Genomic DNA, 16,882 nt, shown 5'->3' on the forward strand with positions numbered 1-16,882 from the left:
TCCCCTGTAACTCACGGTCCAGTAAATTGACAGTGACACGATGGCTTTGTATCCTGCCCGCTCATTCCACTGGACAATGACGGTCATCTCCTAATCCAATCTGTCCGACAGCAGCGATTGATTGGCTGATTGATGGGGGAGAGGGAGCCCTAGGGGGCATATGGCGATATGGCAAAATGCCTCCGGCCATCAGGCTATGATGTCATTAATGCCGCCGCCACTGCGACCCGTTTGACCTCTAAACCCTAACGACGCGGTTAGTGGTGCCGCCCTACGCAGCCGCCCTGCTGTGTACAGAGGGTTTCCGCTGGAGGACTACGTTACATAAAGAATCGGTCTCAGATGACCCGTTATCTGCTCACAGTCTGCGACAGTCCGGGATAAACACGTTCCTGCGCGGTCCGGTTGGACACCGGAGAGAAACCGGAGAAGGCGAGTGCGAGCACGGTGTGTGGGCCTGAGCGACTTTATTTTTGTAAACGTCTCACAAATTCATGCCCACTCACCCCCTCCTCACAGCGCTCTAAGAATAGACAGGTTTTCTTAGAAAGGTCTATGATGTAATCGGTTTTAAGTTCATTCCCACACTAGAAAGAAAAGAGAAAAAAGATTCCTGCAGGGTCAGCGAGATACTGTACACAGAGAAGATCAAAGAGAGAGAGAGAGAAAACAAGGGGACGAGAGTAGAACATGAACCATGGCAGGGTTAGAAATTAACATTTTTTTTCCATGGCTTTTTTTGCCCCCCTTAACACTTTGACTGCCGGAAAACGCTTAAAAGCGTCATTCCCGGCCATGCTCAAGTTGCCGGAGGACGCTTTACAGCGTCCTTATATCAATATTTCAAAAATCTGCGATCGGATTCATATTTCCCCTCCGCTGGCCTGAGATCCACCAGGAGGACCCACTGAGCTCTCTGGCGGTTCAGGAGCGCCATCTGGTGGCCGATCGGCGCAATCGCCAAACAGGAAGTGCTATGGAGGTTGTGCTGGTCGGCCAAATTACTTCCGGGCACTCTGTTTGGCTACCGGGACTCGATCTCGACACAATACATAGCGATCGATTGCCAATAACTCGATAAACAACATGATTTGGACATATATACTATTATACAAGCTGGAAATGGACCCGATATTTCTACATACCATAATAGGTAAATGACTGTTCCACGCTCATCGCCCAACGGCGCGAGGAGGATACGGTAAGATTCAGCGTTATTTTTGATCGTATTCCATATAAACTGTTATGATGAACATATCACCCACACTAGATGAATGATATAACGCTGCCCACGGAATTATAAACGATCCCCCGCCCATCCGGTCATCATCAGATCATACGTAGATCATTCTAGAAGTACGTCCAATTGAAAATTTTTATATCGCCCCGATTGCCATCAAACTGTATTTCATCATCAATATAATGCATTTGGGGCTATATATCACGTTCTGGAGAAAGCTGCAGAAAGAGATGAAAACATACTTATACATTAGACCATACTTTACTATGAATATGTGAATGAAAAAGTTTAACGTTGCTACACAATGAACAATACATATAGGACTTTGAATGGGCCCTAATAATGGCAATGTAGCAATAGAATTTAAAAAGTTATAGCCCTGCAAAGAAGGGGAATTTCTCCATAGACAAATAGCGCTGGCAATCCACAGTCATTTTCCGGATTTCTGGCCGGCACCCATAGTGTTAATTGATTTGTGGGGGCTTTTTTTTGTATTTCGGGGGCACCAAATTTTTATGATGAAAATTAACATAAAGATTATAAAACATGTTTACATTAACATGTAAAAAATTTTAATGTCTCCATATATAGGGCTCTACGCTAACCTTTTTCCCAAGGAGCACATGTGCTCCTAAATAAAATTTTAATAAATAAAATCTAAATAAAAATTTAGGAGCACACAAAGAAATTTAGGAGCACAGTGAAAATTGTTCAAGTAACAGAGTTTATTAACAAACTATTTATTACATGCATATTATACTGTGCGTGTGCATACTAGGGATGGGCGTGAGTAATCGTTACTCGTAGCTATGAGAAAAATCTAAAGAAAACAATCGAAATTATTAATAATTTGTATGAAAAAAATTAATAATTTTTTTTTTTTACATATTTTTTCACATGTATGTGTAAGATTATAACTGTTTGTTGGTTTCCTTAAACATATATATGTGAATGAACAAAAATAAGTACAAAAATAATAATAAATAAAAGAAAAAAGATAATTTTTTTTTTTTATTTTTATTTTTTTTTAGTAATACACGATCACTCGAGTATAGCATGCGATCAATCGATCTGGATTTTTCTTTAAAATGCCCATCCCTAGTGCATACTAAGGGATAAACATCTGTGCAAAGTGTCGGGGGCTTTTCTTGCCCCCCTTAACTGATTTTCGAGGGCATTTGGTCAATTTTCAAGGGCATTTTGCCCCAAGCCCCCCTTAATTTCTAACCCTGAACCATGGCATCAGAACGAGAGCGTGGGCGGAATAGAAAAGAATAAAAACAAACATGCCGGCTGGGTGGCGCAGCGGACATTGCACTAGTCACCAACGCAAGAGACACCGGGTTCGACTCCGGCTGTCGGCGTTGCCTCCGGCTTGGGCCGGCCGTCATACTAACTCAATTGGCAGAGTTAGCGGGTGGAAGTCGATGGGTGGTAATCTGGACGTTGTGGACAGCGACTCCTACATGTCGGTTGGGGGACGCCTGCACAGCAGAGAGAGGAAATGGCGGGGATAGTGTGAGCCTCCCACACGTTACACCTCGCCAATGAGAGTCCGCGCTGGCAGGTGAAAAGATGCGACAGGCTGCCTCCGCATGTATCGGAGGGGACACGTGATGCAAGGCCAGTGGGGGGCATATGCGAGCAACGTTCAAGACAGGGGAGGGGAGAATTGGCACAGCGGAATTGGGATGGGAGAACAATAGAAAAAGGAGAAAAAGTGGATACAAAAAAAAGAATAAAAACAAACACACTAGAGGAGAAAACTAATTAGTAAGACAGTGAGCAGAACTGACTGTGTAGGAGGAGACAGACTAGTAAGACAGTGAGCAGAACTGACTGTGTAGGAGGAGACAGACTAGTAAGACAGTGAGCAGAACTGACTGTGTAGGAGGAGACAGACTAGTAAGACAGTGAACAGAACTGACTGTGTAGGAGGAGACAGACTAGTAAGACAGTGAACAGAACTGACTGTGTAGGAGGAGACAGACTAGTAAGACAGTGAACAGAACTGACTGTGTAGGAGGAGACAGACTAGTAAGACAGTGAACAGAACTGACTGTGTAGGAGGAGACAGACTAGTAAGACAGTGAACAGAACTGACTGTGTAGGAGGAGACAGACTAGTAAGACAGTGAACAGAACTGACTGTGTAGGAGGAGAGAGTACGGAATGAATCGGTGCTCGGTAGAGAACAGGCTGTTGCTTCTGATCGAGAAACAAGAGCGCAGAGGAAAACTCAAACCGGCACGAGTCTGCAAGAGCTGCACTCTTTTTTCTGCGATAGGCCACTCCCTTTCCCACACCCCCTTTTAGCCAGCTGGCATGAACACATACAAACACACACAAATACACACACTTGACCTCCATGCCCAATTTCAGCCTCCTAGGGCGAAACCTGTGGCTGCTAGAGGGTGGGGACATCTTGGTGGACCAACCGACTGTCGGTTCTAGAATGTAACGTGTATTATGTTTTATTATTGTCTGTAGTCGGTTCTAGAATATGTTTCATTATTGTTGTCAAGCTGAAACCACAGATACCACTTTTTCACTGCCGATACCCATCCCTAATCATTTAGTATCAGCCAATATCCAGCACCCATCCAATCCACTACTTTTACTGAACTGTATATATCCATATCCCATAATACCAGTATCACTGCATCCCTAGTAACAGAGAGAGAGAGAGAGAGAGAGAGAGAGAGAGAGAGAGAAAAGGAGAGTTTCTCCTGCTCACCTTGACGCCGTGGCCCACGTCGTCCAGTACGTTGTAGTCGAGGGGCTTCCTGATGTACCTCACCGGCCGCTCCATGTTGGCCGGGGCGACGATCTTGTGAGTTCTGGCCGTGTTCTTGTTGGTCGTCAGGATGCCGATCTCCCGCCTGGCCACCTTCTCTTTATGGATGTCCACGGTCTGAGAGAGAGAGAGAGAGAGAGAGAGAGCGAGAGCGAGAGCGAGAGCGAGAGAGAGAGAGAGAGAGAGAGAGAAGATGATGAAAATGCCACAGCAGAGGGGCCATGATGACACTTTAGATGCAACAAGGGACCCGGGATTGAATTAACTTGTCATATTGCAACTTAAGTGGGTTTAATTAAATCATGTGGCTGCCCAATGCCCATCTTCATCGAAGACGTCTTAATCCTATTTATGTAGCCGGTACACACACACCAATCAAATCGATCATGTTACACACACACACACACCAATCAAATCGATCGTGGTACACACACACACACACACATCAAATCGATCGTGGTACACACACACACAAACACAGTGCCACACATGATACACCAATCAAATTGATCGTGGTACACACACCACAGATTGTACGGCCTAATGACTGAAACATATAGATTTCGTGGGACTTGTCGCTTGATGGAATCAATGAACATACAGACCCCGACATCAGATCTTGTGAGAACATTCTGTGCATGTAACTATGAAGATATATCACACAATAAAATCCCTAGAACACTGGATATTCAGAATGACGGAAAACGCACATTAAGGACTCTTGAATCACACATTTAAAAATGGTGGCTTATTCTAAAGCTTTCATTTATAACCATCTGTGAATTAATCTTCATATCTCTTCCTAAGCTCCATCTGCAGCCAAAAGGAGATGCATGACCTCAGCTTCCTCAAAAGAGACTGTTTTCTGTTTTGAAATTGCTCAGTTTGATAAACTGCCTCCTACTCCTCTTCACTGGGAGTGAGACCAATTATCTCAACCTACATGTGTATGAGGGGAGAGAGAGAGAGAGAGAGAGAGAGAGAGAGAGAGAGAGAGAGAGAGAGAGAGAGAGAGAGAGAGAGAGAGAGAGAGAGAGAGAGAGAGAGACAGGTAGAAGTATCATATAACAGCAGCAAGTCTTCACTGCTGCAATTTATTCTAATCAACGTCATCGCTGCCGTGGCAGGTGCATCATCATCCAGACCATCAAAGAGTCAAAACCACTGTGAAATCTAATACGCATCTCAGTGACATCATCGCACCTCAATAAGATCCTACATCGCTAGTCTCTTCTACGGGGCAGAGAGAGGGAGAAGCTGCTCTTCCTCTGAGACATGAAAGACTGCAATGTCTGTCTGAGGGGCAGACCAGTCGCTCTCTCTCTCTCTCTCTCTCTCTCTCTCTCTCTCTCTCTCTCTCTCTCTATGGGGAGGGAGGCCATGGCCAGCGCCAACACAAGATTCCTTTCATGCCTTAGGGGTCTCTCCCTCTCTCTTATTCTGTTCTGCTGTCTGGACCCCCCACCCCCACCCCCACCCCACACACACAAGTCTCACTCTCATCCTCTGAGCGAAAGGAATGGACAGTAGTCAAGGAGGCATAAATGCAAAGTGTCGTTCATTTAAATGGTAAACCCGACGCCTGCTGTGAAGCATCTAGAACATGTTTATTTTTCTTCTCCGCTCGACTGACATTAATGAGATGAAGGCCTGAGGGCTGCCAACACCGTCTGTAGCATCGACGGTGAATGACGGACGGAAAAAAAGAGAAAAGACGACAGGCAATGTTACTTGTGCATTAATTGCTTCCGCAGAGACTCGCCCGTGGGATCCATCCAGAAGGCAATTGACCTTATTCACACGGTGGCCATTTTGCTCCCATGTCATACTCGGGTGGAGATTCCTCTCCACCCTCGCCGTGTGAATATGGCCAATGACATCGCACTTGTATTCACCTTCAGTGTCACGGTGTGTCTGCATGAATTAAAAGGCGGACGATATAGCGTCTATTACGGTAATCTATTCACCTGTAGCTGGAAGCCAGGACACAAGACAAACTCTCCCCTTTTAACTGAACATACCGACGCGGAAACACGTCATCCTTAGGTGTAAAAGCCGCGCTTCAAAGACCCACTGTGCGTTAGCGAGGCTATAGGATGACAGTTAGACTAATCCCCATAATGCACCAGCGATCGTCACACTCGCAGAGATAATACACGCACATTTCAACCCCCGACTTCAAACCAGAGCCACTTTGGAATCGTACTGGGCTGAGATAATGAATGCAAATCAAGTCCACCGGCTTTCGGTTCAAGCGAGGTACGGGGTTCTGAGAGAGAGAGAGAGAGAGTGGCTGTGCTGGGAGACTGACTCGGTCTTAAAAGTGGGGCTGGAGGAAGAGTCATCGGCTAGACGGTGTACTCCGGGCTGCGCTTCTGTTCCGACACATCTGGCCGTGAACCCATTTAACCCCTGCGTCGCCTCGACACAGCTGCGTCTGCTCCGAGGGAAATGGGAGCCATTATGCAGGAACAGGCCGGGGAAGATAATTCCATGGTTGCTAATGCCTCCAGGCCTTACAGAAAACAATATCCTATTATACGCATGGTCATCATCTGATATAATCTGGTTGTTTTCATGCGATCCTCACAGAGGAAAAGCTCTCCTTATGAATCGTCTGTCAGCCACCCAAAACAAATGAAAAAGGGGGGACATATTATAATATGTATGTAACAGTTTTAAATTACTTCCTTGAATCTGTGGAACATTTGTAATTGTTTTTCTCAAAGAAACCGGTCTAAATCTAATTTCTAATGTAATCCAATTTAGTTTAACTATTCATTTACCGGCACCTATGTCTCTCCTTGTATGGAACATGTCATGTTTGGTGGGTGTAGTAGCACACACTACATCTTTTATTCATTAGTTCCTTCCCTGCATGGCAAGAGTACAAAAACATTTCACAAACTGGACAGTACGTTAGGTAAGCAGTGTTCCTGGTTCCAGAAAGCAAATGGATCATCAAAAGCTAATTTGTAGCTTGTGTCCCTCTTGTGACATCACCAAGGGCAATCATTCAGAACAGCTTGTTTAGTCTGATATCTGAAAACTGGAACACCCTAGCAGCAAGGAGCACATGTACCCCCCCCCCCCCAGCATCTAAATAACATTTCAGACCGCCAGATCCATATAAAGACTAAACGAAACCTTTTTTCCATCTCCTTTAAGCAACCCTACCCAAAAGAACAAACGCTTTTTTGTTTTTTATTGCAGCTAAACTTGGAAAGTGTCTAGTTCTTCCTTATCGGGGAGCTCTATGTGGACAAACAGCAGTGCAGATGGCAGAGAGGGGAAGTGAGAAGGCGACAGACTGAGTTAATTTCCTTCCTGTATGCTGAGAAATAACCCTGCTCACATGCTGTGGGCCGGTATGACACAAGGGTTGACAGTCGAGTCAAAGTTTAAGGTTTTTCCATGGTGTTTTGCATAATGATACTGACAGTGTCCCCAAAGAACAATAAAAAAGGTAGAATCTGTAATGCCGTCATATAGGGCTTTTATCCAAAGCGCTTTACAATTTTTGTTCCTCACATTCACCCATTCACTCAAACATTCACACACCGACAGCGGCGGCAACCATGCAAGGTGCCAACCTGCTCATCGGGAGCAATTAGGGGTTAAGTGTATTGCTCAAGGACACTTCGACACGCTGCCCTGGGAGGAGTGGGAAGCGAACCGGGAACCTTTCGATTACCAGACGACCGATCTACCTCCTGAGCCACTTTTTTGCACCTTGTTTATATTTCTGGTTTTGATCTGGTTTTGGTCTGATGTGTGGGTTGGGAGTTGAGCTGGGACAGTGTGGAGGAGTTGCTACTGCTGGCCACACGTCAGGCTCTGCCAAGAGACATCTGGAGTAATTCACACTATATAATAAGTTACCATATAGTTATATTACGGTCCACCCGTGAACACTGCCAATTGTGTTCATAGGGACGACTGACCGAGCCAGAGGTACCGCTGCCTAGGGATGGGTACCGAATCCGGTACTTTTAAGGGTATCGACCGAATCACGTCGGTGCTACAGAGTACCGATTCAAGCGAGATCCACCGGTGCCACATTTCGGTACTGTAAGTCCGATGACGTCAACGTTTCGTTTACTGTGAAAACGAAACCTATGAAGTGTGCCGCACATTCACGCGCACGTTACACGCTTACCTAGGATTTGACTTAGTTGATTCAACTGTAACAACAAAGTAATGAATAATGACAAGCCGAAAACGGTCGCAAGTGTGGTTACACTTTACAAAGCTAGATGCAGACAACGCTCGCTGCAATATTATATACATATATTAACAAATTGTTCTAAATAAATAATAATGATAATAAATAATTAGAAGTTTGGACACATTTTTTACAACTGAGGTAGGTAGATTTTTTGTAAAGGTACCGGTGGGTACCGGTATCGATTGACAGGTACCGGTTCAAATGTGAATGGTACCCAACCCTATACCGCTGCCTGGAATTGAACCTGGGTCTCTGCGGTGTTAGGTCCGTGCTTAGACCTCTACACTAACCCAACCGCCCTCAGAAACAACCTTTAAAAAGAGAGCTTCCGCTGACCTACTCCAATCTGGTACATTACAGCCCGTCTACAAAAACTACTTGTTTCTTAAGTAATCCTCCCTGGCATTGAGCGTGCAATTTCCTGCTGCTGACAAGCTGTTGAACTGGCACTGAAGTCGTTTACTCAACCCTAATATCGGACTGTTTTCTTGCTAGCGCAAGCGCGCGGAGGAGTGTGTCTGAGCCTGACTCCTGAATACATCTTGCCAAACTGCGAGATGGATGAGTCACGTGTGCTGTGACCTACAGTCACCCATACGCACCCTGTGGATCCTCTCCCAGAAGGCTGGGTGGACTCGGTTCCCCCGTCACCTCGTCTGCCTTTTTGCCACTTCCTTTTCTAGGAACGAGACAAAAACCTGTTCGTATTTTCTTTTGCCTCTGGCAAACATGAACGGTCTTTCCCGTTCACCAGTAATGTTATCCTTTACGGTGCATGGAAGAATGATGTTTTACTGGAGGATTATATGCTTTGTTAACTCCTATTTCTAAGAGGCACATTGCTAACACTAAAAGGAGCACATGGTGCCAGTTCATCGGCATGTCCCCCGCTACCAGAATGCGCACTGAACCTTTTTTTCTGTTAAAAGTGCTGCTTCAACATTCTAATTTCTCTGCCTTATCAAAGAGAGGAATCAATATCAGAAGACTTCCTTCACGGTAAAGAGCCTGTGTGAACCACAGATGAAGCTAGGGGCAGTCTTTACTAAACCCATTCATTTTCCTATAGCCCTTATTTGGGCAGAGGAATTACATCATCACACCCACTTAGATTTTCTTCATCTCCTTTCTCTCTCTCCCCTTCTCATCGTCGTCTCTACGGCCGGTTGGAGAACCTCGTTAGGGTTTGATCTGCCGCCAGCTTCCCCGTCATCCATCCACACATCCCAGCTGAGCAGAAACAAACCTCTGGTCCACATCATTTCTAAACTGGGAGGATTAGGTAAAGCCTCTCGCGTGGGGTTATTGCGAGTGAGTCAGTATTGTCATGGTTGCCATGGCGAAATATTCTTGTTGTGTTGTTAGCAGCAACAAGTAACACTGGTGAGAAAACGTTATATATATAGTGTATATAAAACATTGTTCTTTTGTCATGAGATGGCTTGGGAACAAGACACACTGGTGCTGGGTTACAGTTCAGAAGAGGCCTGCAGACACACCAAAGCCTGAGGCCAAGTACATACATACACTAGTTCTGTGAGACCATGATTCCTGACTGACTGGAGGCTCATCATGGGATGGAGTTGTCCCCATGGTGACCCTCTGGAACCCAGACATAATTCCTCCCATGGTGACCCTCTGGAACCCAGGCCCAATTCCTCCCATGGTGACCCTCTGGAACCCAGGCCTAATTCCTCCCATGGTGACCCTCTGGAACCCAGGCCTAATTCCTCCCATGGGGACCCTCTGGAACCCAGGCCTAATTCCTCCCATGGTGACCCTCTGGAACCCAGGCCCAATTCCTCCCATGGTGACCCTCTGGATCCACTGTGATTGAAAGGTCGGTCAGCGGGGAGGATTCGACCGGTAGGTGAAGTATAGCTCCGTTTAGCTTAGGTTCAGTTTGAGGTGATTGGTTTACATTGCCCAGACAGCGGGGGAGGGGGGGGGGGGGGGGGGAGTGAGAGTGAGATGGAGTACAAGTCACATATTTACACATGGCCAAGCAAGACAGCCAATCAAAGGGGCCGGAATGGAATTTCAGAGCCTTGCGCAATTAATGTCAATACCAGTCTCTCACTGTCGATACCAGTCCTTCACTGTCAATACCAGTCCTTCACTGTCAATACCAGTCTCTCCCCATCAATACCAGTCTCCGACTGTCTATACCAGTCCTTCACTGCCAATACCAGTCTCTCCCCATCAATACCAGTCTCCGACTGTCTATACCAGTCTCTCCCTATCGATACCAGTGTCGATACCAGTCTTTCACGGTCGATACCAGTCTCTCACTGTCGATACTAATCCTAAGTCCTACGGAAAGTATCAGTCTATTCCAGTACCAATCTAATCTGTTACTTGTACTGAGCAGCATAAACAATTACTTTTGTAAAACTAATAATAACAACAATAATAATAATAATAAATACATTTGTATCATTGTTCTTCATTGGATAGATCGAACACTGAGTACTTCTATGTGCCAAACATTTTAGGTTTTTCTTCCAAATATCCAACACCAGTTATTATCGGTATCAGTGCATACACCCTAACAGATTCTTGGAGAATGAGGTAAGAAGAAGAAGGGGGAAAAAAAGGAAAGGATGTCTCCAGACTTTGATATGGAGCAGCGACAGACGGTTTCACTTCAGCGTATGTCAGAAAGACAAACTACACTTTCAGTGCTTCTGCAGCTTGGCCTGGAGATGATATCCGCAATAAAAAAAATATATAAAAAAACAGCAGCTATGTGCAAACACATGGGAAAACCAAAGAGCCCGGACACAGCAGCACTGTAGGCGTAGCAGAGTTGGGCTGAGTCTTCAGAGCAAAGCCTTGTTATGCACAGCATGGGGACCGACCAATACTACTAGACGTACGCACGACCCTTCATACCAGCATATGTGTGTATGCGTGTGTGTGCATGCGTGTGTGTGTGGGCAGTCAAGTCAGACAAATGTGCCAATGGTTAATGATAGAGCTAAACCACAGATGATTATATTTGGAATAAGAGAGAAAACAGCCATGCCCAGATGTTTCAGCGAATTGGCAGTGTCAGCTTCTTCCTGTGTTCCTCTGAGATACCACACACACACACACACACACATTCCACTGATAAAGTACTCGGTTCCCATAACACTCTGTCCAAGACCACTGCGGTGTAATATTCTACTGGCATGAAGCAGCTGTACATGCGATTGTCATCAAACAAGATGTAACAGACGGACTTATTGGAGACCGTCTCTGACTGGGAGCTAAAATAAGCTGGTCTTAACAGGAGCTGGACATCCTTGTTATGTGGGATTAGGATGAGATAATAATTCTGCTCAACGTATCTGAACCTTCAGCACGTTAAGCTTTGAACATACTGTAAAAAGAGAAGTAGTGTTGTAATTTTTTGAGTTAGAGACCGGTTTACTACCGTCAACATCTGGTTTACACCCCCCCCCCCGGATCATTTTGCAACGCATACCGTGTGTATATGATTTCAAAGGAGATTATTTGACGTTTGTTTTTCAAATGTACTGCCGTCTGAGACAAAATGAAAAGACATGGGTGGCGGCAAAGTCTGTAAGCATCGTGGTTTGGAGGGATTTCTGGTGGAGATCACTCAGGTTGATTGACAGTTCGAGTGTATAAGGCAGGGGTTGGCAATAGGCGGCCCGTGGGCCGAAATTGGCCCGCCAGCAATAATTTCTGGCCCGTCAGTTTATTTTGAGAATATGATATTTATTTTACGCACGGGAAATATTCACTTGTGACGCCAGAGTGTCTTTGTGAATCTGTATCTATCTATTCATCATATCTATGTCTGTCACTATAGCCAATTGAAATGCTAGAAATGGTCACGTGGACTGGGAGAACCAATAGAATAGTCCCACCGGGCCGTGTGTATATTTTCCCTAACGCACTTTCACTTCCGCGTTCGGGATGCGAGCGACTAACGTTAGCAAAAATGTGTTAAAAAAACAAAACAAACGTCTTTGGATAGCTTCTTTGCAACGGGGAAATACCAACTGAGGAGCCAGAAGAGGAGCCTACGACCTCCAAGACACAAAGCTTCTTTTAATAAACAGGAGTCATACTTAAAATACGGGTTTATCGCAACAGGTGACTCTTGCGTGCCGAGGTCCTCTCTGCATAATATGTGGCGACAAGATAGCAAACGAGGCAATGATGACAACTGTGTTCAAGTTGGCAGATAAAGTAGCTGCATTCAACGCCAATCTGGAATTGGAGGGCGGCGAGTGGATATTTGACATGTTTCAAACATTAGCAGGGATTTTGGAGGACTGAACAAGCCCAGGGCAGTTATGGTGAGTCGTGTTTACTTTTCATGCATTCTGATCTGCTGTTCATGTGTATGCACTCGCCGCGGTGCTGCATGAACATCAAATTAGGGCTGGGCGATATGGCCTAAATATGATATCACGATATTTTCTGACCTTTCGGCGATACACGATACACATCACAATGTTTTTCTTTTTTCCCCCAAACAATTCATTATGAGGCTTACCAAGACAGTATTTGAGTTTGCAAGCTAACATTAAAGACAAAATAAAATACCCATGCATTTAGCATTTTTATATTATATATTAGATTTAGATAATTGGATTATTAGATTATATATTGCATATATTTAGCAATGAGATATTATATGATTTAGATATGAAATATGGGTGCTGCGTTTTTTTGAGACTTCCGGTTGACGGCACGCGTGTTCATGTCGCTGTGAGTGTCTCCTCACAAACCTCCAAAATGTGTTGAAATTAACGTAACTCAACTCGAAATATAAATCAAATCATGTTGTGCCAATGGATCTGAGATCAGGAGCGGTTACTCAGACGAACACGACAAAGAGCAAGACAAAGAAGCCGCCTCGCGGGACAAACAAATCAGAACCAGAAATGGAAAAGCTCGAACAAAGTATCAAGATGATGTTGACAGACTTCAAAGAAGACATTTCCAAACAAATTGGGGATCTCCGATCCGAGTTTGGGAATTTTACGTCGGAGATTAAACAAATAAAAAAGGAAGTTAACGAAATCCACTCTGAAGTAGGAGAGGCTGCAACTAAAATTATAGAGGCCGAGCAAAGAATACATCAGCTTGAAGAGAGAGAGTCGACTACAAACGCGGCCCTGAAACACCTGCTACAAGAACAAAAAAAGACTAACGAAAAAGTAGAATACCTAGAAAATAAATCTCGGCAGAACAACATACGGATTTACCAAGTAAAAGAAGGCGCAGAGGGGGACAATGCAGTGGATTTCATTAGTGCACTACTTTTGGAAAAGCTGCAGATCCCCGCGGATACACTGCATATTGTCGCAGCGCACCGCGCGCTCAGTAAGAAGCCGAGACAAGAAAATGCCCCCCCTCGGTCCTTTGTGGTGAGTTTCCTACAGTGGAACACCCGGCGACAAGTCCTACAAGCAGCCTGGTCTAAGAAAGAGATAAAAGTAGGAGACAATCGAATCTACTTCTCTCAGGATTTCTCAAGCAAGATTCAAAACGAAAGAAGCAGGTACGCCCCAATAAGAAAACAACTGAAAGAAAAAGGAGTGAAATCACACATCATATACCCAGCCAAACTTAAGGTGTTTGGAGATGGTGGAACAACTACAACGTATGACTCTCCAGAAGAGGCAGAGGCGCGCTTAAGGGAGCAGGGAATTATCTCTACTACCGAGCCGAGGCTATATCAGGCCCCGGTGCGCAGCGCAGATGCCCAATCCACCGCGTTCCAGAGGGTGCGCGACCAGAGGCACGGAGCAGACGGTGAGACTGTTGGCTCACACCTGAGAGACTAAGGTACTGTAAATGTGACGACTACATAAGAGAATATATCTACTGGAATCCAGTGACAATTCCCCACCATCGCCATCTCCTCCCTTTCTTTTTTCATGATTATTCGGACAATATGGAATATTGAACTTTATAAGACAATAGCAGTTTCCCCCCCCCCCCAGCCCTCTCTCTTGAGTCTATCTTCCCCGACTCCCATTAGAAGATGTGAACTTGTATGAGCTTACACACGGACAACAAACTAAAGATAATTGTGAAAGGATTTTCGTTTTGTTACTCTAAAAATTATGTATTATTTAATTAATAGTAGGGATGTCCGATATTATCGGCCGACCAATATTATCGGCCGATATCGGCAGTAAAATGTGATATCGGAAAATATCGGTATCGGTTTAAAAAAAGAAAAAAACAATAACAATATTTGTTATATATATATCCAGTGAAATTATTAGTTACCTGAAATTATTCAGTTTTTTTGGGGGGGGGGGGAAACCCTGCATATATCGGTATCGGTTGATATCGGTTGATATCGGTATCGGAAATTAAGAGTTGGACAATATCGGAATATCGGTATCGGTAAAAAAGCCAATATCGAGCATCCCTAATTAATAGCCTATACCTTGTAGACCTTAAGGGAGCGGGGAATTATCTTTACTACACACCCGAGGCTATATCAGGCCCCGGTGCGCAGCGCAGGTGCCCAATCCACCGCGTTCCAGAGGGCGCGCGACCAGAGGCACGGAGCAGACGGTGAGACTGTTGGCTCACTTCTGAGAGACGTACTGTAAATGTGACGACTACATAAGAGAATAGATCTACTGGAATCCAGTGACAATTCATACCACATCTCCCTCTCCTTTTTTTTTTTTCTCCATGATGATTATCCTGGCAATATGGAATATTGAAGATGTGAACTTGTATACACACGGACAACAAACGAAAAATTATTGTGAAGGGATTTTCGTTTTGTTACTCTAAAAATGATGTATTATTTAATTAGTAGCCTATACCTTGTAGACCGCAAACGGTGTTTATTTTTATTTTTTATTTTTCTCAATTATTAAATATTAAACTAAGAGCCAGAAGGATGAGAACAAGGTGAAGGCCTAAATGATCTATGGATGATAACAAATACAATATATATATATTATTATTATTATTATTATGAATGATGTATTATTTAATTAATAGCCTATACCTTGTAGACCGCAAACAGTGTTTATTTTTATTTTATTTTTCTCAATTATTAAATATTAAACTAAGAGCCAGAAGGATGAGAAATGATCTATGGATGATAACAAATACAAGTTATATTATTAGTATTATTATTATTATTATTATTATTATTATTATTATTATGAAAAAAGAAAAGAAAAGTCCTCATTATTCTCTTGAGTATGAGTAGTGTGTGTAGGCATGTTTATGTATATATATCTTCTTTTTTTATTATATTTTTATAATTAGGAATGGGTGCATGTGTGCATGCATATGTATGTGTGTATGTGTATATATATGCACAGGTTTATGTGGGTGTATAGTGTGGTGATGTGTGTAGCATTGTCATACGTGCGTGGTGTGTGGGCATGCATACCTGCATGCATGCAAGCAGACAGGGCCGGCTCTGGCTTTTTGGGGGCCCTAAAAAAAAAAAGTTGTATGGGGCCCCCTGAACGTTAAGAAGATATATTTATACTATTATTGTTTTTCCTTCTCTCTTCTTTTCTTGAGCATATAGGTACTTTCACTCAACGCACAAGAGTGCTTGGCTACCAATAGAGACTTGTCATTTTAATAAAAAAAAAAAAAAAAAAGAGGCTAAAACGGCAGTTTAGGGACACTATACATGCACATAATGGTGATTGGTGTTGGTATGGGGGGGTATGTGTTATGTGTGCTCACATGTGGGTGCAATGCATGTGAGCGTATGCACATGTGAGTGTAGGTATGACATATGGTTACCCTTCCCCGTATTGGTGTTAGTTGCTGTGTGTGTGTGTGTGTGTGAGTCGGTATGTATGTAGTTTTGTGTATATGTATGCATGCCGGTATATACTATGACTATTATTATAATCTATGCTTTGAATGGTATTAGAGATCTATGTGAGCTATAGAGATTAGAGACATGTCTGGAGGGGAGGGTGCTGTTGATTGTTGTGTGTGTATGTATGTATGTATGTATGTATGTATGCGTAGTATCGTGTATATGTATGCATACCTGCATATACTATGACTATTATTATAATCTATTCTTTGAATTGTATTGGAGATATACTTGAGTTACACAAATTAGCTATAGAGAAATTATTGGAGGGACTGTGCACCCGCATGCCGTCTACCATGCAGATATGGGCAACCTTTTGTCCCATAACTATAGCCACACTCACCACCTTGTGGCAGGGGTTACTTAATGATAACCCCTCTTTCCACATAACCTTAATAATGTGGAATATCTCCTGTAACCGGTTAGAGGTTGCAGAAATTGGAAGTTCACTGTTGGGTGTTATGTTTGTGTTTTATGTTTGTGTTCTTGTACACAAAGTTTCAGTTATCTATGTTTTTTTTATTTTTATTTTTTTGGTTAAAGGTTTTGAATACATATATAAGAAAATAGCCTCAAAAGCAGTGCAATGGGGACACTTAAATTAATCTCTCTCAATACAAATGGCCTAAATAACCCAATAAAAAGGAAGAGGATACTGCAAAAACTTAAGAAGGAAGGAGGAGAAATAATCTTCCTTCAGGAAACACACTTGACCAAAGTGGAACATGCAAAGTTGGAGAAATTAGCCTCAGCCCAAGTATTCTTCTCC

The 16,882-nt window shown here is 43.7% G+C and overlaps 1 protein-coding gene across 11 annotated transcripts in view; it reads right to left on the reverse strand.

The window, feature by feature from the left end:
• The window catches only part of abi1a (abl-interactor 1a), a 99,393-nt gene that overhangs the window by 31,574 nt on the left and 50,937 nt on the right, over positions 1-16,882 (reverse strand). For all 11 annotated transcript variants that reach the window (XM_084326432.1, XM_084326440.1, XM_084326436.1 and 8 more), the window contains exon 3: positions 3,977-4,153. In XM_084326432.1, coding sequence (XP_084182558.1) covers positions 3,977-4,153 — 177 coding nt within the window. The remainder of the gene's footprint in view (positions 1-3,976; positions 4,154-16,882) is intronic.

This window comes from Notolepis coatsorum (assembly GCF_963971535.1).
Source record: "Notolepis coatsorum genome assembly, chromosome: 12".
Taxonomy (NCBI): domain Eukaryota; kingdom Metazoa; phylum Chordata; class Actinopteri; order Aulopiformes; family Paralepididae; genus Notolepis; species Notolepis coatsorum.